General features: G+C 39.4%; 2 protein-coding genes across 3 annotated transcripts in view; one reads left to right on the forward strand and one right to left on the reverse strand.

Moving 5' to 3' along the window:
* Window positions 1-13,801, forward strand: part of lrrc42 (leucine rich repeat containing 42) — a 29,791-nt gene extending 15,990 nt beyond the window's left edge. For both annotated transcript variants that reach the window (XM_059984596.1, XM_059984595.1), the window contains exons 5-8: window positions 4,174-4,262; window positions 4,931-5,044; window positions 6,630-6,705; window positions 13,315-13,801. In XM_059984596.1, coding sequence (XP_059840579.1) covers window positions 4,174-4,262; window positions 4,931-5,044; window positions 6,630-6,705; window positions 13,315-13,568 — 533 coding nt within the window. In that variant the 3' untranslated portion in view covers window positions 13,569-13,801. The remainder of the gene's footprint in view (window positions 1-4,173; window positions 4,263-4,930; window positions 5,045-6,629; window positions 6,706-13,314) is intronic.
* Window positions 13,802-14,896: 1,095 nt separating this feature from the next.
* Window positions 14,897-27,287, reverse strand: part of tmem59 (transmembrane protein 59) — a 47,219-nt gene continuing 34,828 nt past the window's right edge. The window contains exons 6-8 of the mRNA XM_059984597.1: window positions 22,219-22,342; window positions 18,223-18,340; window positions 14,897-15,663 (exon numbers count right to left, since the gene is read on the reverse strand). Of these exons, the coding sequence (XP_059840580.1) occupies window positions 15,511-15,663; window positions 18,223-18,340; window positions 22,219-22,342 (395 nt within the window). The 3' untranslated portion in view covers window positions 14,897-15,510. The remainder of the gene's footprint in view (window positions 15,664-18,222; window positions 18,341-22,218; window positions 22,343-27,287) is intronic.

Genomic DNA, 27,287 nt, shown 5'->3' on the forward strand with positions numbered 1-27,287 from the left:
CCAAGCTTGGGAAGTGGTACGTGTTTTCCAGGATCTCATTTTACCTGTGCTGTCAGTAAGCAGTTTTGTGTAGTAGAGCCTGGGTGGGTGGGGGAAGTGTTGGGTTGTTGAGGAACTTTGTTCTTAGTTGTTAAATGTAAGGGCAATTCTTTCATATGCTTCAGTGAAAAAATGGATGATGACATGGAGCTCAGACTGAACATTTACAGCTTGAAAAACCAGATCTGAAGTGACCTTGGTTCTGGAATGAAGATTACAAGAGTTGAACGGTTTTCTATTTGTCCTGTGGCTCCACTCTGACAGACATTTTGTTGGAAGTGAGGAAAATTTGAGAGAACTGTGATGCTGAGGGCACATGACACCAGTCTGCTTTGAGAATTGGGTCTACTGTGGACAGTTGGTAAAGATCATGACTTTTACGAATTAAACAAAGTGCATATGATTTTTGTGGTCATTTAGATTAGGGACTGATGGAGAAAAAGGTTTTTGTGAGGTCAGCAGCTCCGGTATTGTGATTGAGGCTGCTCATGGTGAAGATCATGCTCAGTGTTTCTTTAGAGGATGGAATACACACTGTGACTTGGGGAGCAACTCTTCTCCACTGGGAGAACCCAGACTCCATATCGAGAAATGCAAGTTACATGTGCATGGATTTTTTGTTAATGTGAGTTAGTGCAGTAAGCATTACACAGCAAATTACCATACAACTGTGACAATGTGAGGTCCTGGTCCTGTGACAAGATGGTCCATGATGGTTGGCGATTAGGGTCTATTGGACAGGTATAGACTCTGTATGTGCGTGTATTAAACTACAGGTACAAGAAAAAGTTTGTGAACCTTTTGCAATTCCCTAGTTTTTTGCATTTATTACTCGTAAACTGCGATCTGGTCTTCATCCAAGTCACAATAATAGACAAACACAATCCATATATGGTTAGATCTCTGGTGTACATTTTTAATCCACAATTTTACTACTAAGCTAAGACTGGTTGATACAGTTGCTTCTATCTGCATGTGTCACAATATAAGAGAATTAATATTTTGAAGACCTGTGTGCAGTCAAGGTGTTTCAATTGATTGTAGTATAAGTACACGTGTACCTGGAAGGTCAAACTGCGGGTGAGTCAGTATCCTGGCAAAAATTACACTATGAAGATAAAAGAACACTCTGCATTAAGGTTATTGAAAAGCACAAATATGGAGATGGATACAAGAAAATTTTGAAGTCACTGAATATCCCTTGGAGTACAGTTGATTCAATCATCATAAAGGTAAAGAATACAGCACAGCTGTAAATATGCCTGGACAGGTTGTCCTCAAATACTGAGTGACCGTGCAAGATGGGCACAAGTGAGAGAGGCCACTAAGAGACCTATGACAACTCTAGGGGAGTTACAAGTTTCAATGACTGAGATGACTGTGACTGTGCATACAACAACTGTCGCCCAGGTGCTTCACCAGTTGCGGCTTTATGAGAGAGTGGCAAAGAGAAAGCCACTGTTGGGGGAAAATACTCTTATGAAATCCCAGCGAGAGTTTGTCTGAAGTCAGCTGGAAGAAGGTTCTATGGTCTAATGAAACCAAAATTGAGATTTTTGGCCATCAGACTAAACACTAAGTTTAAACACGGCACATCATCAAAAACATACCATCCCTTCCATGAAGCATGGAAGTGACTGCATCATTCTATAGGGATGCTTCACTGCAGTAGGCCCTGGAAGGCTTGTGAAGGTAGAGGGTAAAATGAATGCAGCAAAATACTGGGAAGTTCTGGAAGAAAGCCTGTTGCAGTCTGCAAGCGAACTGCAACTTGGGAGAAGATTTGTTTACCAGCAAGACAATGACCCCAAGCATAAAGCCAAACTTCACAGGAATGGCTTAAAAACAACAAAGATAATGTCGTGGAGTGGCCAAGTCAAGAGTACAGATCTCAATCAAATTGAGAATTTGTGGCTGGACGTGAAAAGGGCCGTTCATTCATGATCCCCATGCAATCTGACAGAGCTTGAGCAGTTTTGTAAAGAAGAATGGGGGGGAATGAAATTGCAGTGCCCAGATGTGCAAAGATGTTAGAGACCTATCCACACAGACTCAAGGCTGTAATTGCTGCCAAATACTGAATTGAAGGGGGTGAATTTTGTGTTTTATATTTGTAATTAATTTAGATCACTTTGTAGAGATCTGTTTTCATTCTGACACGAAAGAGTATTTCTGTGGATCAATGTCAAAAAAAAAGCCAAATTAAATCACTGCTATTCAACGTTGTAAAATGTGAAAACTCCTGGGGTGAGGGCGAATATCTTTTATAGGCACTGTAGCATGAACTAATATTCCGGTTAAGCTGACTCGTTCTGATTAATTCAGTGGAAAATCCACAGTGATAATGAAATACTGTTAAGATTTCTGACCGGTGCAGAAATTACTCAATGGTGGCCATTGCCCATAATTGCAATAGCTTGGGAAGTTGGTACCTTGAAGTTCATCCTTTGATATGCTGAAAAAGAAGCGGGTGACAAGTTATGCTGAGCAGTTAACTGAGGAATGATGGTATAGAGGTCACATAGGACATGAACTCCTTGGAGTGATTGGAACATATGGCCTCCTTGTATTGCAACATATTCTATGTATATAAAAAAAAGGAAAAAAAATTAAATGTTGAATTTGTTTCTGCATATGTGCTTGCACAAACATTAAACTGCGCTGTAAACTTATGGAATTGTTTAAACTTGGATGTAATAGCAATTGGTTGTGGATTAGCAGTTGTAACTCATTCCCTACCATGATAAACAGTAGAGCCAACAATGTGGGAGAAAATACTTTTTAGTTTGTCATACTGTAAAAACACAAGTGTACATTGTCCTGTAAGTGCAGCTAATGCTCATTTATGAAACGTAAGAGGTAAAGGACCTCTAGTAACTTAAAAATGTCCAATAAGCATCAGTAATCCATATCACAACATTCGGTGGTTTCCCCATCAATAACAGGAATATGCAAAAATCTAGAATATTATCAGTTAACTTCAATAATGTGGCAATTTTCCAGTGCAAACCTCCCAGTGCCACAGGTATTAGAGCTGGGATTTTTGTTAAACAATTTAGATCAAAATGTGCATAGCATGGTTAGAAAGTAGATGGAATTGTAGACACTGAAGGAAGTTGACAAAAATTACTGGGGGATCGTAATCAGCTGGGTAAGCGGCCTAAGAATAGGTGAGATGTGCGATGTTGCACTTTGGGAAATCAAACAAAGGTACGACTTGTACAGTGAATGGTAGTACCATGGGGAGTGTTGTGGAACGAGGACCTAAGGGTACAGGTATATGGTTCCCATTAACTGGCATCACAGATGATGAAAAATCTGCTTGGCACGCTAGCCTCTTCAGAAACTGAGTATAAGAGTTGAGGTGTTCTGTTGCAGTTATACTCGCCATTGGCAAGGCTGCACTTGGATCTTTGTTTGCAGTTTTGGTCAGCCTGTTATGGAAGGGCATCATTGGGAAGAGTTGATAGGAGAATGTTGACAGGATTTGAGTGCCTGAGTTAAAGACTGTATTCCTTGGAGTATTGGAGACTGTGGGGGGGGGGGGGGTTTGATTGTATAAGAGCGTTCAAAGTCATGGGGGCCACAGATGGGGTGAATGCACGGAGTTCATATCCCAGGGAAAGGAAACAAAAAACTAGAAGGCACAGGCTTAAGATGAGAGGGAAAAGATTGAAAAGGGAACTGAGGAGCAACTCCTTCACGCAGAGTAGCGCATACATGGAACAAGCTGCTAGAGAAAGTAATTGAGGCAGATACAATAAGGATACAAAAATAATTTGGATAAGTACCTGGACAGGTGGGGTTTAGTGGGATGCAGACAAATGTGAGTGGCTTAGAGGAGCTTGGTTGGCATGGATCAAGTACTTGTTTCCGTGCAATATTATTCTTCTGATTTAAAAACAATGATTTGATATTGAAAGTGAAAGCTGTCACTTGATATGTGTTTATTTTACTAAGGATTTCCAAAATAACTTCTTTATCTGGAGATGCTGCAAATCGTTAAATAGTTGAGATGATTACTATTTTCAAGGAAGATATGTAATCACCAAAGCAGATACTTTTCAGAGTTATTGCAGTAAGAATCTTAATCAGAAACCAGTTATTACCTGCATCTTTTTTTCCTCTAAACAGGTAACCTTAAAATCAGTGGACGTGGTTTGCAGTATGTGTGTTGCTTTAAAAAACTGAGGTCATTGAATATCTCTGGGACTGGTGTTTCGGTGAGGACTTATAACTTTCACATTAATCTAACAGCTTTCATGATGACATTCAAACCAAAACTGAACCTTTTCATACTCTATATTTGTGACAAGATTTCTTACAAATTCCCTAAGTTTCATAAAACACAATATTCTCTATCCTGTACGTGTAATATTACAAAACACAGTGGATTGGCAACAAAACATATTTAAAACTGAATCAAGAATCTGAACCATAAATAATGGGCCAAATCTTCCTTGCCTCTCATTGGCCACTCTTTATGTTCTACCTTGAGGGTCAGCTCATCCTTGTGCTTTATGTCTTATTGATATGAAGTACCACAGAAATAGAGGCATTCTATAAACAGTTATCTTTGTTTGTCTGGTTGTGATCTGGCACCAAAATCATTTCATGATCAAAGTCACTTGGATCACATTTCTTCCCCATTCTGATGTTTGGTCTGAACAACAATTGAACCTCTCAACAATGTCTCCATGCTTTTGTGCATTGAGTTGCCACATAATTGGCTGATTAAAAGTTTGCATTAATGAGCAAGTATATCTAATAAAATGGCCACTGAGTGTGTATTATCACAGTTGAACCAAAGCATAGATAGGCCATCGTTTTTTCTCCATTTTGGAAAGTTAATTTAAACATTTCATTAGTTTTAACTTTATTTTTATATTAGCCCAATTGCTCATCGATCCAAATGATTCAGAGCAAGTTGTCACTGCTTCCTGCTGGAGAACCTCTGGAGGAGTTTGAGCATTCCTGCTGCAGGACAGAAGGCTGGGCAGAGCAGGTACAGTGTGGCAGAAAATTTCTAATATTCTACATGTGAGAAATATGAACTGGATTTAAATAATTTTTAGGGACTACAGTGTTTTCAACATTCAAAGTAAATTTATTATCAAAGTGCATATATAAATGTACCCGTAGACAACCCTGAGATTCATTTTCAGAAGTACAAGAAACACAATAGAATCAATGAAAGACCACACGCAGCAGGACAGATAACAACCAATTTGCAAAAAAGAACAGACTGCAAATACAAAAAGAAAGAAGAAAATAATAATATTAAATGAGCAATAAATATTGAGAGCCTGAAATGAAGAGTCCTTGAAAGTGTGTCCATAATTTGCAGGAAGAGTTCAGTGATGGGGCAAATGAAGTTCGGGAGCCTGATGGTTGATATTTTGTATTACTTTTCTGAAACTTGGTTTAAATTCTGTCCCAATCATTTGTTTGAAATGCTCCCTTTATACATCAGTTTGAAAAATAATTTTAAAAACTCAGTGTAAATACAGAATAATACAAATCTAGTGTCCAAATTTACTGATTAGAATTATCTTGCATCCACATTTTGATCAAACATGTCCAGCAGTTCTTTTGGTTGTACAATTATTTTTCCTCGGAGCTTCAAGTTTATGTCTCAATCTTTAAAATCTCATTTTGTTTTCTAACGCCACCCAACCCAACCTCCTGCTATGGCTGGTTACAGGGTCCTATGAGAACTGAGGCCTTCCTGATTTTGTTTTGCTCACTGCACAAAACTACTGCTATGTTATCATAAATTTGATGAACTTGGCAAAGCTATATAACACTATGGGCTCTACTCTCTAGAGTGATGTTAAAACATATGTTTTAGGCAGATTAAAAGGAATGTTATCCAGAACTTAAACTATTACTGCACCTGAACCAGCTTGTATTAGGAAGTATTTCTGTTCCTGTGATAACATTTGACTCTTCTACAATTTCTTAGAGGCTCCATCAACAGCATAAATGAGGCTTTGCCTTGAATTTCTCCCTTAATGTTTGAATTTACTTTAACTGGATTGGTGTCAGTCATATGCAAGATTAAATTTCCACAGTGTTGAACTTCTCATGAGGAGAAATAGAATTAAGGCAATTTCACTCCTATCAATTGGTTACAAAGTTATGGATATTTTGATTGACCTCTTTTAAAACTCAGATCTATTTTTTTACATAAATCCTTCTTTATAATTCAACTTGTGAACATTAATTCCTTTTGTTGTTTGTTTAGTGTTGCTTTGTTTATGAAAACAGTTCCTCCATAACGAATTTGATGTTATAGTGGTTGTATTACACAGACCACATTAGCAGTTTTAGATTAAATTGTGAAGTCAAATTCAATAACCAGGTGAACTCTTGTTGAAAAGATAGCTTGGGACTGTTGTTGAAAACTTCTCTGTTTTATTGTCCTTTAGAAAGGGAAAATGTGTCTCTAGACTGGTTTGCATTTGATAGTGTTACAGCATCTCACTGACTTTTTTCATGGCCATTCAATTGTTAAAAGTGATAAAATTAGCTTTGTGTACTTTTATTCCCAGAAAACAATTGGTGTACTTATTTTTAATATATTTTAGGTGGTTTATCTGTGGGAACATTCATGCAACAGACATCTTGAAGAAGTTGACAGCAGAACAGTTGCACAGCAATTCTGTAAGTTGTTTGCAAGAAGCAATATTTGAGAAACGTTGTGAAATCAGCTTAAGTCTGCCTGCTATCGATGTGAAACTGTCTTGTACGACTAGAATCGATGCTTCCATAATTATTAAGGAACAAATTTGGTTCAACAAGCTTATCCAGCTTTGGTCGATGAATTCCCACTACCCATTTTGTCACCATTATTTCAATCGGTATCTCTTCACAAAATCATCTTTGTCTATGTCATACATTTAGTCTGCTTAAAATATCATAATTCCATGCATAGTTTTTAACATGTTATTGGTCTCCTTCACATTTGAAATACATGCCTTTCCTCAGGATTTCTATGCTTTGCCTTTGAAGTGTTGACACTTAAGTTTTGTTAGCCTGCAGTGTATCCAGTTACACACAGAGAGAGCCTGCAAAGTGATTACGCATCACAAACAGAACACCCTATTCCAATAGCACCAGAAAATCAATTATGTCCCCCTCAACATATCTCAGTATTGGGTATTTAGGCTCTTCACCTCAACTCTAATTATTCATATAAATTGGCTTCATGAAATTCTATAGAAAAACTGTTAATTTTTTTTATGATTTGTATTCTTGATACCTGCATTGTTTATCATTGTATCTGAACAGGAGAGCATACAATTCCAGGTAAGATTCCCCATCTTTTACAAGGAGAATATTAGTTAATTAAGGTCTCAGTATCTTTAAGAGCATAGGAAGTATAATAGGGAATGTGACCCAACTCCACATATTCCAACTGCTTTCAAAAAGTATAACGTCGGATTTGAATAACAATTAACCAGGCAACAATTAGTACATGGTTGAGGATTTGCATTAAGGAGGCTTTAATTTCAGCAAATTCATTCTCTTAATTTTTCTCTGATTTAATACAATCTGGCTCATAAATTTTAGATTCTAACTTCTGTCCTATATTTCCCAGCCAAAATAGGCAATTTCCATCAGTCTACACTGTCTTCAAAGCTTCAATTAAATCGTCTCTTACCAGGAGCACAATTTCAGTGTTCGTGATCTCTTTTGGTAACAACCTCTGGAGACAAAGTATCAATCTGCTAGGCCTATGATAGTGTTTTAATGCCTATATTTCCTTCTAAGGTATAATTCTCAGAACAGTAAAGTAATTCAGCCCAAGCCATACAGTTTATGTTTAGAAATAACATAAGGCCATACGATATAGGTACAGAATTTGGCCCATTGCCATTCCATCACAGCTAATCCAATTTTCCTTTTGGCTCCAATCTTCTGCCTTCTCCCCATATCCTTCCTGCCCTGACCAATAAAGAATCTATCAACATACACAAAATGCTGGAGGAATTCAGCAGGCTAGGCAGCATGTATGGGGAAAAAAAAGTACAGTTGATGTTTTGGGCCAAACCCTTCAGCTGGACTGGAGGAAAAACAAGCTGAGGAGTAGATTTTAAAGGTGGGGGGGACGGGAGAGAGAAATACCAGGTGATAGGTGAAACCTGGAGGGGGAGGGACGAAGTAAAGAGCTGGGAAGTTGATGAATGAAAGAGTCAGTCATGGAAGAAAGAAAAAAGGGGAAGGAACACCAGAGGGAGGCAATGTGTGGGGGAAAGAGATAAGGTGAGAGAAGGGGAATGGGAACTAAAGAAGAGGGGGTTTTGTGGGGGGGGGGGCATTACCAGAAGTTTAAGAAATTGATGTTCCTGCCTTCAGGTTGGAGGCTACCCAGATGGAATACAAGGTGTTGTTTCTCCAACCTAAGTGTGGCCTCATCACAACAGTAGAGGAGGCCATGGATGGACATATTATCAGAATGGAAATGGGAAGTGGAATTAAAATGGGTGGTGATTGAGAGATCCCACTTGTTCTGGCGGATGAAGCGTAGATGCTCGGCGAAGCGGTCTCCCAATCCACACTGGGTCTCACCGATATATAGGAGGCCATACTGGCAGCACCGAACACAATAAGTGACCCCAACAGACTCGCAGGTAAAGTGTCACCTCACCTGGAGGACTGTTTAGGGCCCTGGATAGTAGTGAGGGAGGGGATGCAGGGGCAGGTGTGGATAAGTGCCAGGAGGGAGATCAGTGGGGAGGGACAAATGGACAAGGGAGTCACGTAGGGAGCCATCCCTGCAGAAAGCAGAAAATGGAGGGTGAAAGAAAGATGTACTTGATGGTGGGATCCCATTGGAGGTGGCTGAAGTTTCAGAGAAGTATGTGCTGGACACAAAGGCTGGTAGGGTGGTAAGTGAGGATAAGAGGAACCCTATCTGTAGGAGGGTGGCGGGAGGAAGGGGTAAGAGCAGATATGTGTGAAATGCAAGAGATGTGGTTAAGGGCAGCAATGATGGTGGAGGAAAGGAAGCCCCTTTCTTGGAAAAAGGAGGACATCTCCTTTGATCTGCAATGAAAAACCTCAACCTGAGAGCAAATGCAGCTAAGACAGAGGAATTGAGAAAAGAGGATGGCATTTTTACAAGTAATAGGGTGGGACAAGGTGTAGTCAAAGTAGCTGTGAGAGTCCATGGGTTTGTAATAGACATCAGTGGATAAGCTGTCTCCGAAGATGGACAATGAGATCGAGAAAGGGAAGGGAGCTGTCAGAAATGGACCAGGTGAAATTGAGGGCAGGGAGGAAGTTGGAGGCAAAGTGGATGAAGTCAATGAGTTCAGCATGGGTTCAGGAAGCAGCACAAACACAGTCACCAATGCAGCACAGGAGAAGTGTGGTACAGTCACCAGTGAAGACTTGGAACATAGACTGTTCACATAGCTGACAAACAGGCAGGCATAGCTGGGACCCATGCGAGTGTCCATGGCTACCCCATTTGTTTAAAGGAAGTGGAAGGAGCCAAAGGAGAAATTATTGAGAGTGAGGACAAGTTCTGCTAGGCAGAGAAGAGTGTTGGAGGGTTAACTGTTTATTGAATCTATCAATCTCTGTTTAAATATCCATAAAGACTGGGTCTCCACAGCTCCCTGTAGCAAAGAATAACACAGATTCACCTCTCTCTGGCTAAAGAAATACCTCCTCATCGCTGTTCTAAAAGGTCGCCCCTCTATTCTGAGACGGTGTCCTCTGGTCTTAGACATTTCCACCATAGGAAACATCCTCTGCACATCCACTCTGTCAAGGCCATTCAACACTCAGATCATCCCTCATTCTTTTGAATTCCAGTGAAGGCAGGTCCAGAGTCATCAAACACTCTTCATATGACAAGTCATTCAATCCTGGAATCATTTTAAGAGCCTCCTTTGAACCCTCTGCAGTTTCAGCACATCCTTTCTAAGATGAGGGACCCAAAACTCCTCACAATACTCCAAATGAGGCCTCACCAGTGCTTTATAAAGCCTCAAAGTTACATCCTTGCTTTTATATTCTAGTCCTCTTGAAATGAATGCTGACATTGCATTTACCTTCACCACAGGCTCGACCTGCAAATTAACTTTTAGGGAACCCCGCACAAGGACTCCCAAGTCCCTTTGCATCTCAGTTGTTTGTATTTTCTCTCCACTTAGAAAAGTCACATGACCATGCACTTTCCAGCACTGTATTCCATCTGCCACTTCTTTGCCCATTTTGTCTAAGTCCATCTGTAGCCTCTCTACTTCCTCAAAACTACCTGCACTTCTACCTATCTTCATATAATCTGCAAACTTTGCAACAAAGCTATCAAATATGTCATCCAAATCATTGACATATAACGTCAAAAGAATCGGTCCCAACACAGACCCCTGTGGAACACCATTTGTCATCAGCAGCCAACCAGAAAAGGCTCGCTTTATTCCACTCTTTGCCTCCTGCCAAAAAGCCAGCACTGAATCCATGCTAGAATCTTTCCATGGGCTCATAGCTTGTTAAGAAGCCTCATGTGGCACCTTGTCAAACACCTTCTGAAAATCTAAATGCGCAACATCATTCAATTCTCCTTTATCTATCCTGTTTGTTATTTTTTAAAGAATTCCAATAGATTTGTCAGGCAAGATTTTCCCTTGAGGAAGCTATGCTGATTACAGACTATTTTATCATGTGCCTCCAAGTGGCCTGAGACCTCATCCTTAATAATCAACTCCAACATCTTTCCGATCACTGAGTACAGACTAACTGGTTTATGGTTTCCTTTCTTCTGCCTCTCTCCCTTCTTGAAGAGTGGAGTGACATTTGCAGTTTTCCAGTCTTCAGGAATCATTACAGAACCTAGTGATTCTTGAAAGATCATTACTAATGCCTCCACAATTTCTTCAGCAACTTAATTCAAAACTCTGGGGTGTACACTATCTGTCCAGGTGACCTAACTACCTTCAGGCTTTTCAGTTCCCTAAGAACCTTCTCTCTAGTGAAGGTAACTTCACACACTTCATGTCCCCGACCCCTGGAATTTCCAGCATATGGCTAGTGTCTTCCACAGTGAAGACTGATGCAAAATACTTATTTTCATCCACTATTTCCTTATCTCCCATTATTATCTCTCCAACATCATTTTCCAGCAGTCCACTGTCCACTTTTTCTGCCTCTCTTTTACACTTTATATATCTGAAGAAATTTTTGGTATCCTGTTGAATATTATTGGCTACTCTACTTCTGTTTTCCAGCTTTACCTTCTTAATGACTTTTTAGTTGCCTTCTGTTGGTTTTTAAGAACTTCCCATTAATTTTTGCTCTATTATATGCCCTCTGTGTAACTTTTATGTTGGCTTTGACTTCTGTTAGCCACGGTTGAGTCATCTTGCCTTTAGAATACTTCAGGATGTACATCTTGTGCCTTCTGAATTTCTTCCGGTGCTCTCGTTCCTACCAGTGTTCTTTTCCAACCAATTTTTGCCAACTCCTCTCTCGTGCCTTTGTAATTCCTATTACTCCACTGTATTACTGATACATCAGCTTCTCAAATTTCAGGGTGAATTTTATCATATTATGATCACTCTCCCCCAAAGGTTCCTTTACCTTAAGCTCTCTGATCAATTCTGGTTCATTGCACAACACACAATCCAGAATAGATGATCCCCTGGTGGGCTCAACCATGAGCTGCTCTAAAAAGCCATCTCCACATAACCTACCCTCTTTTTTTCTTAAGTCTTCTATAAATAACTTTATAGATTTTACAGATGTAAATGAGTGAGATATACATCATCCTAACTCATTAATATTCTCACTTCTACTTTGTTTACTGATCTTTTGTTTCCATTTTTCTATTTTTATTAGAGCAATTGGTACATTGCTTGGTAGTATTTACTGGGAGTGAGAGTCAATAAATATGACAGTCCTCTTTATTCAATTACTAATAAATAGGGCTGGCATATGACTCCAAGCCTGGTGGTGGAGGTGGTGTATGAACTTAATAAATGTCTGTTTTATGTGGATATAATTATTGATGGTGAAAGGTCTTGTGTTGGTCAGTCAGCTTCAACTGAAGATTCAAAGTATGTATGCAGGATACAACCGAGATTCGCCTTTCTTACAGATAGCTACAAATCGGCAATGGATGGAGTTGATCATGGGCTTATACCTCCCCACCCCCCACCACCTCCAGGCTTCTTGGCTTCAAGACTGCACACTTCATTCAAAGCCTCACAGAACACCATTGAGGACAGCAAAGCACCAGATCACTCAATAGGCTCGATAACACACTACCAAAATGTAGATCACAGGCTCCAACAGTAGCAGAACCACACTGGAAAAAGATAGAAGACGTGGTTTCATGAACTGTCTAAAGGTCTTGGTCACATTTTTTTTTGCTTCCAGCATTACTAATTGACCAACAGGATTTATTTACTATTTCCTTGAAGTTATAGGTCTCTGTAGATGCTTCCCAGCTTACTCTTGTTCACCCTTGCACCACCCTCTCAGTGAAGAACTTCCCCTTAAGTATTTCCTTTCACCATTAACCTATGATCTCTAGTTCTCATCTCCCCCAACCTTGCGAAAATTATCCTTGTGGCAAACATGTGGCACGCAGGCTTAAGATGCCATGTGAAAACAAATTTTGTTGGAACTTTGCTTGAAGAGAATCCCATTTTAAAACACCACTCTTAGTAAAAAATGATACATAATGATTTTTTACTCAGAATGAAACAACATTTTTGTTAGCAACTCAAGTCTGTGTCATGTTTCCAAAGAAATGTCTCATGCTGTCTTGGTGCCAGTTACAGTTGTGAGAACAAGTGATATGTTTTGAAATCCTCACAGATTTGGTGTACATATCAGTATTTGGATAGTAAAAGGTTTGGTCAACTTACATTGGTTTTGCTCTGCTTATATTTTTCTCTTCATTTGTTAGTGCTTCCATGAATATTTTTCTATTGTCTTATTTTATAAGATTAATATGAATGCTTTTTGAAAGCCCATTCTGTGCTGTATCTCAGTAAATAAACAAACTCTCGGTGGGGGAGGGAGTCATGCGAAATATTGGCTTAAGCAGTGAATGTGGATGTGAATGTCAGCAGGCTGATTTGTGAATGGTCTTGCAACAGTGGCAGTTGCTCTGATTGTAACTAATTACTAGACTAATCCTCAACCAGCATCTGCATATTCTATCTGACCAATTAGTTGTTTTATAAAATAGCTTGCAGTTCTGTTTGCTTTACAATAATACAATAATACTTAAATTCTCTTTTTTTTTTAAAGACGGGCTGAATAAATTCACCAATTTAGGCACTGATGGGTTTTCAAATACAGTGCAAATCAAGGACTCCTTCAAAATGCAGTTTCACAGAAAACCCAATCAGGATCCCTCCGTAGAGTCAGCTACATGTTCCTCAATTGGACCCTGTAAGAGAGGACCCGACCGAACTTATGAGATTGATTGTTCCTCTTCTCCTGTGAAATCCAAACATGCTGAGCTGACCTTGGATGACTGGGAGTTACTGAACTGTTACTGAAGAGGAAACCGAGATTAAGGAAACCAAGATTAAGGATTTTGGAAGGTTCCTTCATTAGCAAAGCCCAGTTAAGTGTTTTAAAACTTTTCAGCACTTGCTATTCACCTGACTGAACTAGCAGTTTACACTGTTTCTGACCATGTTCATTCTCATTATGGAGTTAAATTTATTTGAATTGTATGGATAATGAAATAAAACTTTTTTTTAGCTTCTGCAAGTTCGATGTCATCACGGTGTTTGATTTAGTCTGAGAATCCCTCTATTTGTCACACACATCCATTATGACAAATAAACATTATCAGAAAAATGAGTGAAGTAGAAACATAGAAAACCTACAGCACAATACAGGCCTTTCGGCCCATAAAGCTGTGCCGAACATGTCCTTACCTTAGAACCACCTAGGCTTACCCATAGCCCTCTATTTTTCTAAGCTCCATGTACCTATCCAAGAGCCTCTTAAAAGACCCCATTGTTTCTGCCTCCACCACCGCCAGCAGCCCATTCCATGCACTCGCCACTGAGTAAAAAAACTTACCCCGACATCTCCTCTGTACCTACATCCAAGCACCTACTATGCCCTCTCATGCATTTCAGCCCTGGGAAAAAGCCTCTGACTATCCACACGATTAATGCCTCATTATCTTGTACACCTCTATCAGGTCACCCCTTATCCTCTGTCATTTCAAGGAGAAAAGGCCAAGCTCATTCAACCTTTTCTCATAAGGCAAATTAAGTGTTTCCCAATATAACATGGTACTGGTTGATGATTAAGTATTTAGTTCATTGAAACTATTTTGCTGCATGACAATTTTATCTTCTGATACCTACTTTCTGTAGAAAATCTTTGGGTACCTTAGCAAGGAAATCTGCTTCTGTTTAAAGAAATCACAAGAACTGAATTTTCACTGTTCTGTAAATATCTAAAGATTTGACATTGTTCAGAAACCCTGAGCCCATCACCATCCCATCCTGTTAGATATTTATTGAAGGCAAACCTACAAAGGTATGACCTGGCTAACCAAAGTTTCCTTTGAATATTAGCAAATTAGGAGTACGTCCTGGACTTGAATAATTTCATAGATCAGTGCATGAAATTTTATTTGCCTTTAAAGTTTATCCTAAGAATATTAGCTATAGAAAACTTGTTTAATGTCATTGCAGCTTTTGTGCTACCTTTACAGTAGGTAGTTTATTCATTTTCCAATATTCTATTATCATTTGATGGTAATTCCACTCTCCATCACACAAATCAGAATTTAGCTTCTTCTCTGGAGTAGGTTATTCACTGACTACTGTGAAAGAAAAGAGGAAATGCCATAACCAGAAAAGGGTGTACAAATCAATATTTATTTCTGAGCTGAAGATAGTACTTTTGGATGAAAAACTACAAAAGCTTAAGTTTGATTACAATAACGTAAAAATTTCACAGTAACTCAGCAAAAAATAAATGCACTAAATAAGAGCTACAGATTTATCAATGAGTTACTGTTAAGTTAAACTGTTGAAGATTGTGACTCAGTATTTACATAATGCATATGTGAGCATCTCTTGCCAAAAAGCATGTAAAGTCATGATGCAGAGGGAGATCAATACATTAAGTTACAAATTTAATTGAAGTTTTAATCAATGTCCATTTCAACAGTTGAATAGGAAATGCATCATATTAAACATTACAAGCAATGACACTTAATCTGTACACCAGTGTGATTGAGAAGTTCAGCTGCTAATAAGTTTGGACATTCTCAGAAATTGTTGTGCAACAAACAACTGTTTTATAGCTCATAACTTTCATAAAACAGTCCATACCCAAGATCAAGTTGAATTATTTATATCTAGGAATGTGATATCTTAAGTTTGAAAATTCACCTCAAGCAGACATTTGGCAAAGACCACCATTTAAAATTCCAGAACATAAGGGGAATCCAAGTTTAATCCTGATTGATCAAATTGTTGACTGGTCTAGGTTAACTTTAGTAGGCAAAGGTCCAGCCACTTCCTTTTCATCCTTGGATTTGATAACAATCAATGATGACGATGGATATGAAGTTAGCTTCAATTCATTCATAAACTCCATGTCTCCATATATGCTCAGTTTCTGTAAAAGTCACACAGATGTTTAGAACTGTCATTCCCCTTGCAGACCTTCATATTTAAATATTTTCTAGTGAATAAAACAAGAGTGGTCATGAGGAATAATTGTAAATTCTTCCTTAATAAAGTGCCATGGAATGATCTGTCAATTGTGGATATAAACTACAATCCATTTACAGTATTGGATTTTGCAAATATTTTGCATGAATATTGCAATATCTGGTCACTGTCAGTCCAAAATGATCCTGGTATCCAGCAGCTTTGTCAAACTGGCTGAGCAACTAAATATCAGAATACACGTGACCCAGTACATTATTTATAAAACAATCAAATCTTATGCATTAAAGAACAATGTTTTAATTATATTTTAAAGCAAGGCCACCAGTGTTGATATACAAGCTCAATACAAAAATCTTCAGAACAAATTAGGAAGATGGAAATAAGAAAAATCCTTCTTCCAAATTTATTGTTAAGGTATTCAATTCTGTGCTGAATTCAACATTCTACCTCAAATGTGTGTTTATCCAAGCTACAGGAGAAACCTCAGCGACTGCATTATGATTGTATTCAATGAAACTGCCAAGTTGTATTTGCACTGTATCAAATTATAAACTGAAGTTGATACTCTTGGGGGGGGTGGGGGGGCTGAAAATTAAGATATACAAGTGTATAAAGAAATTAAGTAATGACTAAATGTTAACCTTAGACTCAGGCTAAAGACGAATTGTCAAATTGAGTTTAGGGATCAATTCTTGGGATACAACATAGAAAATGAGACATTTCAACAAAAAAGAAAATTTTGAGTAAAGGACCCACTATCTGCAGTTAACTAAAAGATCATATCAAACTTAAAGAAAAACATTATTCTACAAAGTCAAATGACAGGTCAGTTGGATAATGAAAAAGCAATGATTTAAAAAAAAAGGAAACAGACTATTAAATAAAAATAGTAACAACTTCTATAGATATTTTAAATGCTAAGTAAATGTTGGTATTATAGAGTCAAGTGAATTAATAATAGAAAAGGAGATGCCAGCTGAATGGAGGAGGTACTGTGCATCAAAGAGGATACAATACTATGTAAAAGACACCCAACTTGGGACATTGGGAAGGAATAATTCAGAAAATTGTCATGGCACTTAACACACAGGTTTTGGGCTGACAGATTTCTGGTTCCTAATGGACTTCATGCAGGATTCTTAAAAAAAAATGGATAGATTTAAATTTCCATAGTTTCCCAGTTTCATGGAAGGGTACATTATTAAATTAGAAAACAGCAAATTTAAATTATTCATTCAAAAGATAGACACAAAACAAGAAACTACAGGTCAGCTGGTATAACATCTGTCATTGAGGAAATGGTAAGACTATTAATAAAAACTTCACAGGCACAAAAATTTCTTAAAAGTAATCAAGTAAAGTTGTGATTTCATAAGAGGATCATATTTTACTAAATGGGGCTCTTCGATGTCATAACATGTTGTGAATTAAGGGGAACCAGTAGATGTAGTCTATGTATTTCCAGAAGGAAATAATGTATGGGCCACATTGAAGGTTACTGTGGAAAATAAAAGCTTATGGCTTAGCAGGAAAGGGTAGGTGTAAATTGGCTTTTTTTTTGGCAAGATGAAAGCGTGATGTAGGGTAGGATTCAGTTCTGGCACCTCAAAATTTTCTAATTTATATATACACAACTTGGATGAAGATACCAAAAGGAGTAGTTGCTAAAGTTAGTGGTAACACAAAAATAAGTATGGAATTGCAAAGATGTCATAGGTGGCTACAGAGGGATATAGATTTGATAACTGGCAAATTAAACCATTTGGACTACCCCCAGAGATAATCCCACCTTCTCTCATTCTGAAACTATTTGTTTCTTTCCCAATTCTGACAAAAATTCTGGGCCCAAAGCATTACCAGATTCTTCTTGTACACATGGTGTTTTACCTGCTGAGTGTTTCTAGCATTTTCTTTTTGTTCCAGAGGCTCATTCTAAGTGATCTAAATGGATATGGACTGCTCTGAATTTTCTCCAGTGTGTTTGTAGTATAATTCCATGCTATTGCCCATTATAAATCCCCTACAGGCTTTCACTATCCAGTGTGAACTGCAAATTCAAAGATAAGATAAAAGGAAATAAAGGAAATCAGTGTCCATAGAACTGATGCAACAGGATTTTGACCGCAAAAGAGTATAAGAGCAAGTAATTATGACCAAGTGAATGGTGCACTGTATTGAGTTTTTATAATTGTAGAAATGCATACATTTTAAAAACATTAAGTTTACAACTTCACAACACTTGCATCAAAAGATGATAAAGTCAGTATGCAGTAAATGTTTCATACATTTGACAATTCACAGATGAGGAAACAGAAGGTATAAATGGATGTACATTATGAAGCCAATGTACAAACATGATAGATACATGGCTCCAAATAATTCTTGGAGACCTTGGCTCGTCGTTGTTTGCAAACCATTTAAATGGTAAACCTTTAGTTTACCACATTCAATTTGTAGCTACAGTACTTTTGTTAAATGGTGGAATTAGAAAGTTAAGTCTTACCTCTGATGGAATGTGCTGCTCCACAGCTGTAGCAGCAGTAGCACAACAGATCCACAGAAGCACCAACACAGAAAGAACCAGAGTGGTAGTTAAGATCCAACGAGGAATCCCTGCATTCCTGGAATAAACCATTTAATGTCCAGTAATCCTACATGTTACAAATCATTAGCACTTCTATAGGTTACTGAAAATGGGATTGTTAATTTCTTCTGCTCTTCATTCAGTCAATCCTTCTGTACACCATTCCAACTGCAGGCATCTACTCAAGTTTTTAACCAATCATTTTTCAAGAACATCCTTAACAGATCCTGCTTGCCTTCCTTTGGACGACAACCCAGTGTCTGATTTTGTGTAATGGGAGTTTAAAAATTTATATACCACATGAAATCAAAACTTGTTGCTTATCAGGAGAAAATTGTTACAAATTTTGAAGCAAAATAAATTCAATGCAATATAGTCAACAGATCAAAAAACTCACTTCAACAATATTGTAATTAGTTCTGTGCTTACAAAATTCTGCCAACCCCACCTAATCCCCATAGGGTATCATATTTTAGTTTTTGCTGCTCACCTAGCCAATTAGTTCTGATTCAAATGCACAATACCAGCAGTCTCCTCATAGAATATTTTAACATCTACTACTTTCCCATAAAGAGAAACAGAAAGCAATCCCAGTAAATCAAGTGCATTAACAGACAAGTCTTAATATTTAATATCACCAGGAAGTAGAACCATTCTACCAATCAAATCGATCCCGGTAGATCCATATTTAACAAGTACCAGCCTCAATTCCAACCTTTAAAACTCCAACCCAGCAAAATTAAGCAAGACTTAGTGCAGCATTAGTGCCAGATTAAATGTAGTTAATTTTTCAACTTCAAGAGTCAAAGTAACTGGAAGAAACCAAATACAATTTCAAAGGAATGGATTAAGGAATGCAGAAATAGTTGCGAACATCCAGCTTATGCACAGCCCTTAGACATGATCAAGTGTTTGAGAGGGAGATAGTATGAATTTGCTGACTGCTGCAGGGATCTTCCCAGCTGCATAACTGACTTGTGAACTGTTCGCAGAAACAGAACCCTTCACCCACTTCACCCGAGCAGACAAAGTCAAACAAGTAAGGACCTGCAAAACTCGGCTGAAACTACTCCTGCCTTCATGGGCAGGTGCCAGGTAGGAAGAACAGTCAATGTCAGAAGGTCAGGAGATGGGAGGCTGTCCCATCCACAGGGGCTGTGCCACTTCCACTGGAGAGTCCAGGTCCAAATGGGCAGGCTTGAGACGATCCACAGAAATACTGACCTGGATACCTCCGAAGTCCAGCGTAATAAACTTATCCCCTGCTTCCAACACACGGAATGGGCCACAGGGGACCCTGATGGCCATCATGACGCACAAACACATTCTGCCTCCTGCAGGCCTTGCTGCATCATGGGCACCAGAGCGAAAGTTTTGACACTGTCCATAAAAGCCAACCGCTGCTGCGAAGCAGACCATGGGACCGTGGATGTTGGGAAAACTCTCCCGGCACCTGTAGGAGTTGCCTGGTAACTAGCTCTGCAGAAGAGGACTGAAGGTCTGCCTAGGGGCTGTTCTTAGGCCCAGCATGACTTATGGCAGTCTTCCCACCCAACAACCATCACTGAGGCATACATGAAGAGCGGCTTTCACTGAATGGTGGAACTGCTCGCTCTGACCATTGGCCTGAGAGTGATATGCCATGGTCTAGTGCAGTTTGACCCCCAGACCATAAGCATCTGCACATCAAAGGTCGGATGTAAACTGCATCCCTCGGTCAGAAGAGATATCTGACGGGACGCTGAACCAAGTGATCCATGAGCCAACATTCGCTCACACCACCTCCGTGGCTGAAATGGTTGACAGGGGCAACGCCTTGGCCAATGCGTGGTCCTATCAACGATGGTGAGGAGGTGAGTAAACCCGCAGGACAGGGGCAATGGAACAACCACATCCACATTCACATGGTTGAAACACCGCTCAGAGACCACCAAAGGAGCCCTGGCATGTCAATGCACCTTCGGGCACTGACATGCCAAACAAGCACTAGCCCAGTCCCTGATGTTCTTCTTAAGCCCGTGCTACACAAACTTTTCTGTCACCGGTTTCTGTAATGCCCTCCGGCCCGGGTGAGAGAGCCCATGGACCACTTAGAAAATGCGCCGCTACCAGCTCTCTTGCACAACTGGCCTGGGTTGCCCCACTGACACATCACACAGTAGCAAAACGCCACTCTCACCAAAAGCAACATCCATCAATCTCAACCCTGCACGTTCGGGTCCGAAACCTGGTCTGCCACCATCTGAGTGTAGCCCACACCCAAATGGACGGCACCTGTGAAGGACTGGGAAAGGCAGGCAGGCAGCCAGGAGGTTACGCTTCTCCGTGACATGCTGGATGTCCGTGGTGAACTCTGAAATAAAAGAAAGATGGCGCTGCTGTTGAGCAAAGAAAGGTTCAGAGCCATAGCGAATGTTAGGGTCTTATGATCCATAAAAGCCATAAATGGATGAGCCTCTAGGAGAAAACGGAAATGCTGCACAGCCAAGTACAGGCCGAGAAGCTCACAGTCAAACGTGTTGTACTTGTTTTCATAGGGGCGAAGCTGACAGCTAAAAAAAGGTGAGAAGCTGCCAAATGTTGTTAACTGACTGCTCATGCAGCGTGATGACCGTGCAATCAGATGTGTCTGTGAGGGGGTGCACCAGCAGTGTTGGATTGGACAATGCCTGCTTAGTGTCCAAGAACACCCTAGACCTCTCATCCACCCAGTTCACGACGTGCTTGGATGCTTTGCCCCTTATGAGCCTTGTAGAGTGGGTGCATCAGCTGAGCCGCTTTGGGGACAAAATGGTGATTAAAGTTCACCATGCCCAAAACTCCTGAAGGACCTTAACAGCGGTTGACCAAGGGAAGCGCTTAACGGCCTCCACTTTAGCCAGCAGGGGGACTGCTCTTGCTGCATTGACACAGTGTCCAAGATTGACGATAAGACCGTGCTGACTAACGCATTCAAAAAGGGTTCTCAAGTATAAGAGATGTTTGTTCCTAGAAGAGCTGGCTACCAAAATGTCATCTAGATAATCAAACAGGAATGGCAAATCCCTGAGAACACTGTCGATGAGGCACTGAAAGGTCTGGGCCACATTCTCCAGCCTGAATGGCATTCGGAGGAACTCAAACAAACCAAATGGTGTAATAACAGCAGTCTTAGGAATGTCAGTCGGATAGACAGGGACCTGGTGATAACTGTGAACGAGATCCACCTTTGAGACAATAATTTTCTCTGCCAGGCGGGCAGAGAAATTCTAGGTGTGCAGGATCGGGTATCAGTCAGGGGTTGTGGCGTTGTTGAGGCGGTAGTAATTGCCACATGGACGCCACCCGCCCGCCCCCCCCCCCCCCCACCCCCAGGTTTTGCACGAAAAGGGGGAACCCATGGATTGCTGGACCACCTGACAATGCCCAGGAGCTCCACGGCATGCGGTCATGGGGATAATATTTTCCATTATTTAATGCAGCTGAATTGCTGGTTGTCAGTTCAAATAAGTTGCTTGTGCCCCTGTCACATTACAAAATGCCACTTAAGCAGTTTAGCAGCTGTAAGCAGTAGAACTGAATTAACACCCAGGTTTTTAAGCATCTGAGCCTGGATGGCTGGACATTGCTACAATCAGTGCTGGCATCTCTGGACTGAAGAAATCATTCAAAACGAATCCAATTCCAGTCTGAGAAGCATCTTGTATGAAGGGGTCACTATACAAGTTATTAATGTTACTCTGCATTCAAACAATGCAAATGAAATCGTAGTGAAAACAGTCAAAACTTAACTAACCGCTTATATGAGGTAATCCATTATCATCCAGTATGTAACTACAGAATTATTTTAACTGGACTACTCAACTTCCTTACAAGTTTGCAACTTAGTGCATCAAATAAATATTCTGTCTGGAGTCAAAATTTCAAAATACCTACCTTGACAAACATTCCAAGACACTCTGATTTTCCTGTTCACGGCCCTCTTTCAAATACAAACCACTCCCAGGCTCCCTTCTGAAAGCTTTGCGAGTGTCATCGTAAAGAGCCTTGGATATGTGATCTGTTGATAAGAGCAACAGAAATTTTAGATACAGGCCTGCCTCAAGCTCTGTTACTAATATTGTTATTATAAACCTCATAGAACTAATTCTCGGGCTGAAGACATTAAAACAAAGCAAATAGCTTTGTTTTAATAAGTTCTGATGGTGGTATGAAGTGTGTGAGCCAAACTGAGGGAAGATGATCCCATAAATACAAAGGTGAACAAGATAAAATTCTGAAAAATTAATTTTCATGAATTTTAAAGATCACAGTAATTAGGCATTGGAAAAGCATCACCTTCTGTACATGAATGCAAAGGGTAGAATTTAGTGTATTACGAAAAAGGATCCCCATTTCAAAGCTATCACAATAAATGGCATTCATATTTAATGAGGAACTCCAAGATTATTTCATGAGTTATTGACCAAAAACATGGGTTTTAAGGAGAAAAAGTTCATAAGGTATCATATTCCACCATATGTTTATGGACAGCAGAAGGCACGGTTGCTGAAATGGGGGGAGAAAGCGGTCCAAAATTATATTTAATGTCAGTTTGAAGATTTGTAAGCTGAAGGAAGGAAATTTCAGAAGAAAGCTGCAGGGATGAAGTTTGAGGTGAGAGTGTGGCAATAAGGAGGATTTAAACAAGAACGTGAATTTTAAACTTTAAGGATCTGAAATCCAACACATCGATAAGGGAAAAACAAGCAAAAATATTTTATTAGCAGACTGAACAGGTTGAAACCTATTTCTCCTTAAACAACTGAAAATAGAATTGTATAATGTTATTGGAAAAGGACAGGATCATATCATACACACAATTAGACAAGCAAAACAAATTAAGGATAACAGATATAAAAAAGGAAAATCTGTATTATGCACTAATAAATATATAAATACTATGAGATTATAAAGAGTAAGATTTAAAAGCAAAAATGCTAGAGAAAAGTCACAAGTCAAATATTGTATAGCAGCAATTATAGGTACCACACTTCGCTGCAAAATCAGCTTTGCACTTAACGTTTTTTAGTATACCCAAGTTACTGTTCCTCATCATATGAATTTGTTAAAGCACCAAGAGACACGAGTTGGGATACCTATTAACAGGGACCATACTCAAGTGTTAACTTTTTGGAGGCCCTTTATTCCCACTTTATTTATCTAATGGTAAACATTATAGGAACTATATAGCTTGAAGAAAACAAAGCAGGTTTCATATTTATAACAAGCATACAGTGGCATGCAGAAGTTTGGGCACCCCGGTCAAAATTTCTGTTACTGTGAATAGTTAAGTAAATAGAAGACGAACTGATCTCCAAAAGTCATAAAGTTAAAAAGATGAAAGATTCTTTTCAACTTTTTAAGCAAGATTAGTGTATTATTTTTGTTTTGTACAATTTTAGAGTGAAAAAAAGGAAAGGAGCACCATGCAAAAGTTTGGGCACCCCAAGAGATTTGAGCTCTCAGATAACGTTTACCAAGGTCTCAGACCTTAATTAGCTTGTTAGGGGTATGGCTTGTTCACAGTCATCATTAGGAAAGGCCAGGTGATGCAAATTTCAAGGCTTTATAGATACCTTGACTCCTCAAACCTTGTCCCAACAATCAGCAGCCATGGGATCCTCTAAGCAGCTGCCTAGCACTCTGAAAATTAAAATAAATGATGCCCACAAAGCAGGAGAAGGCTATAAGAAGATAGCAAAGTTTTCAGGTAGCCGTTTCCTCAGTTCGTAATGTAATTAAGAAATGGCAGTTAACAGGAACGGTGGAGGTCAAGTTGAGGTCTGGAAGACCAAGAAAACATTCCGAGAGAACTGCTCATAGGATTGCTAGAAAGGCATATCAAAACCCCCGTCTGACTGCAAAAGACCTTCAGGAAGATTTAGCAGACTCTGGAGTGGTGGTGCACTGTTCTACTGTGCAGCAACATCTGAACAAATATTACCTTCATGGGAGAATCATCAGAAGAAAACCTTTCCTGCATCCTCATCACAAAATTCAGCATCAGAAGTTTACAAAGGAACATCTAAACAAGTAAGATGCATTTTGGAAACAGGTCCTGTGGACGGATGAAATTAAAATAGAACTTACTGGCCACAATGAGCAAAGGTATGTTTAGAGGAAAAAAGGTGCAGAATTTCATGAAAAGAACACCTCTTCAACTGTTAAGCACGGGAGTGGATCGATTATACTTTGAGCTTGGTGTTGCAGCCAGTGGCACAGGGAACATTTCACTGGTAGAGGTAAGAATGAATTCAATTAAATACCAGCAAATTCTGGAGGTAAGCATCACACCGTCTGTAAAAAAGCTGAAGATGAAAAGAGGATGGCTTCTATGAAATTTCTAGTTAATGATAATGATCCTAAACACACCTCAAAATCCACAATGGACTACCTCAAGAAGTGCAAGCTGAAGGCTTTGCCATGGCCCTCACAGTCCCCCAACCTAAACATCATCAAAAATCTGTGGATAGACCTCAAAAGAGCAGTGCATGCAAGAGGCCCAAGAATCTCACAGGACTAGAAGCCTTTTGCAAGGAAGAATAGACAAAAATCCCCCAAACAAGAATTGAAAGACTCTTATCTGGCTACAGAAAGCATTTACAAGCTGTGATACTTGCTAAAGGGGGTGCTACTAACTACTGACCGTGCAGGGTGCCCAAACTTTTGCTTTGGGCCCCTTTTCCTTTTTTGATATTTTGAAACTGTAAAAGATGGAAATAAAAAAGTAATCTTGCTTAAAATATTAAAGAAATGTGTCATCTTTAACTTTATGCCTTTTGGAAATGAGGTCATCTTTTACTCACTTAGCTATACACAGTAACAGAAATTTTGACTGGGGTGCCCAAACTTTTGTATGCCACTGTAAGTGGCAGTGCGTAGCACAACTTTGATAATCTGCCATCGAACTATTCAGAAATCTCAATGATTTGGCATTTAGCTTGTGAGGTGATGCACCTACTGTACTCCTTTCCAACTCCTTAAAGCTCCAGTTCCCGCACTTTCTAAACTTTCAGGACCCCATTCTGCATTCAAATTTACTGGGATAACTAAAATTATTATAATAATAATAATTATAATAATGTGACATCTTATAAAAAAGTGTGCTGGGAATAAAGTGAATAGGCTAAACTCTAGAAGATCTTGATAGTCTTGTTCAGTGCCAGAAGCCTAAGTGTGTTGGATTATTAGAATTTTACCCCATTTTTCTGCTTCCTTTCTACCATTAAAATGAGAAGAGATCAGCAGACTTCATGCAGTTGCCTGAACATCCATTCTTTATTTAGTCTATGATGATGTTAGTTGATTACAGGAGAGAAGAATCAAGAGTCCAACGAGATCTCTATTCTCATATTCCCTTGTACCAGTTATCATTTCAGTTGAAATTACTGTGAAAAAGCAATAAAATTGTTGCACAACAGAAACATACAGGAGTTGGTATATGATGCTAGGGCTGCTGGAAATCTGGCTAAGAACATTGGGATCTGTTAGGGAAGGAAATCACAGATTGCTAAAAGTGGAAGTTAAGTTTTGGAATATTTCCAAGCTCCTCAGACTACTACAGAAATACAGGCCTCATATGTTTTGCACAAATAATTGAGTTTGATGTCATCAGCTCATCTTCAGATCTTTAACCCTACTGGACATACACAAAATGCTGAAAGAACTCAGGTAGTTAGACAGCATCTATGCAAAATTAATAAACAGGCAACATTTTGGGCCAAGAAGGATCTCAGCCTGAAGCATCAATTGTTTGTTAATTTTCAAAGTTTACTAGCTTGAAGAAATTTGAAAAAGAAAACTGCAAGAGAGCTTACTAAAGTGACGGCACCAAAGAATTTGGGCAAAATGAAGAACTTGTGAATTAGAATATTTTAGTTTGTAATTATTGCAATCAATTGCAATAAATATGCTGAAGTTGTTCCTATCTTTGAGGTTCCATCTAGCAATGGACTTTTAAAAAAAAACTCTAGGGACTGTTTTTGGGATTTTGGTAATAATGTCATTTATCTGCAAAAACCATCAAAAAGCCACCTCTCAAAATGTTGCAGTGCTTCTAGTGAAGATACTCCCACAGTGCTGATGGGTAATGAGTTCCACGATATGGAACCAGCAATGAAAGATTCTTGATACATTTCCAAATGTGGACAGGGTGCACCTGGAGGGAACATGCAGACAGTGATGTACCACTTATCACCAAGGTGGACAATGGGAGTAAGCTTCTAGGCTTGAGGGGTGCTTCCCGAGCAAGAAATACAGCTCATTTTGTAACTGATACACATTCAGGCACAATGTGCCAATGGTAGGGTACTAATCAGGCTGGTTTCTGTGTCTTGAATGGTGTCTTTCAAGTTGCTGACACTGTTCTCATCGCAGCAAATGGAAAATCACCATCTCATTTTTGTGCCTTATCAATTCGAAAAGGCTTAGAGTGTCAAGTAATGAGTTACTTACCACAGGATACTCAGCTTCTGATCTGCTCAAGGCTATGGTATTTTTAGAATAATATAGTATGCAAGTTTCTGGTTAATGGTAACCTTCAGGATATTGATCTTGGGGTCTCTACAATGATACAGCCAGTGAACGTCGTGGCTAGGTGGTGAAAGTTTTAGATAGTGCAAAAGTGCTAGGGATTGTTACTTAACAGCCTGTGCCTGGATGTTGTATTAGATACTTGGGCTGCTTTATTCTGCTGAGGAGTTGCAATGGAATTGATTACTGTAGCTTAAGGTGGTTAGACCCGAGCTAAAAATACATGACAATACAGTGGAAAGCGGCCAGTGGGCCTGTGAAGGAGTGGAGATTTGAAGCTTTGACTCGAGAGGCTTCGACGACAAGAGGCGGAGGACGAGGATGAGTTTGTTCCCAGTTAGTCTTTGCAATGCCTTTTGAGATGGCAATGTGCCTCTCCTGTGAGATGTGGCAGTCTTGGGGGAACTCCCCTCTCCCGCAGAGTCACATCT

The sequence above is a fragment of the Hypanus sabinus genome, chromosome 11 (genome assembly GCF_030144855.1).
Source record: "Hypanus sabinus isolate sHypSab1 chromosome 11, sHypSab1.hap1, whole genome shotgun sequence".
NCBI classification, from domain to species: Eukaryota; Metazoa; Chordata; class Chondrichthyes; order Myliobatiformes; family Dasyatidae; genus Hypanus; species Hypanus sabinus.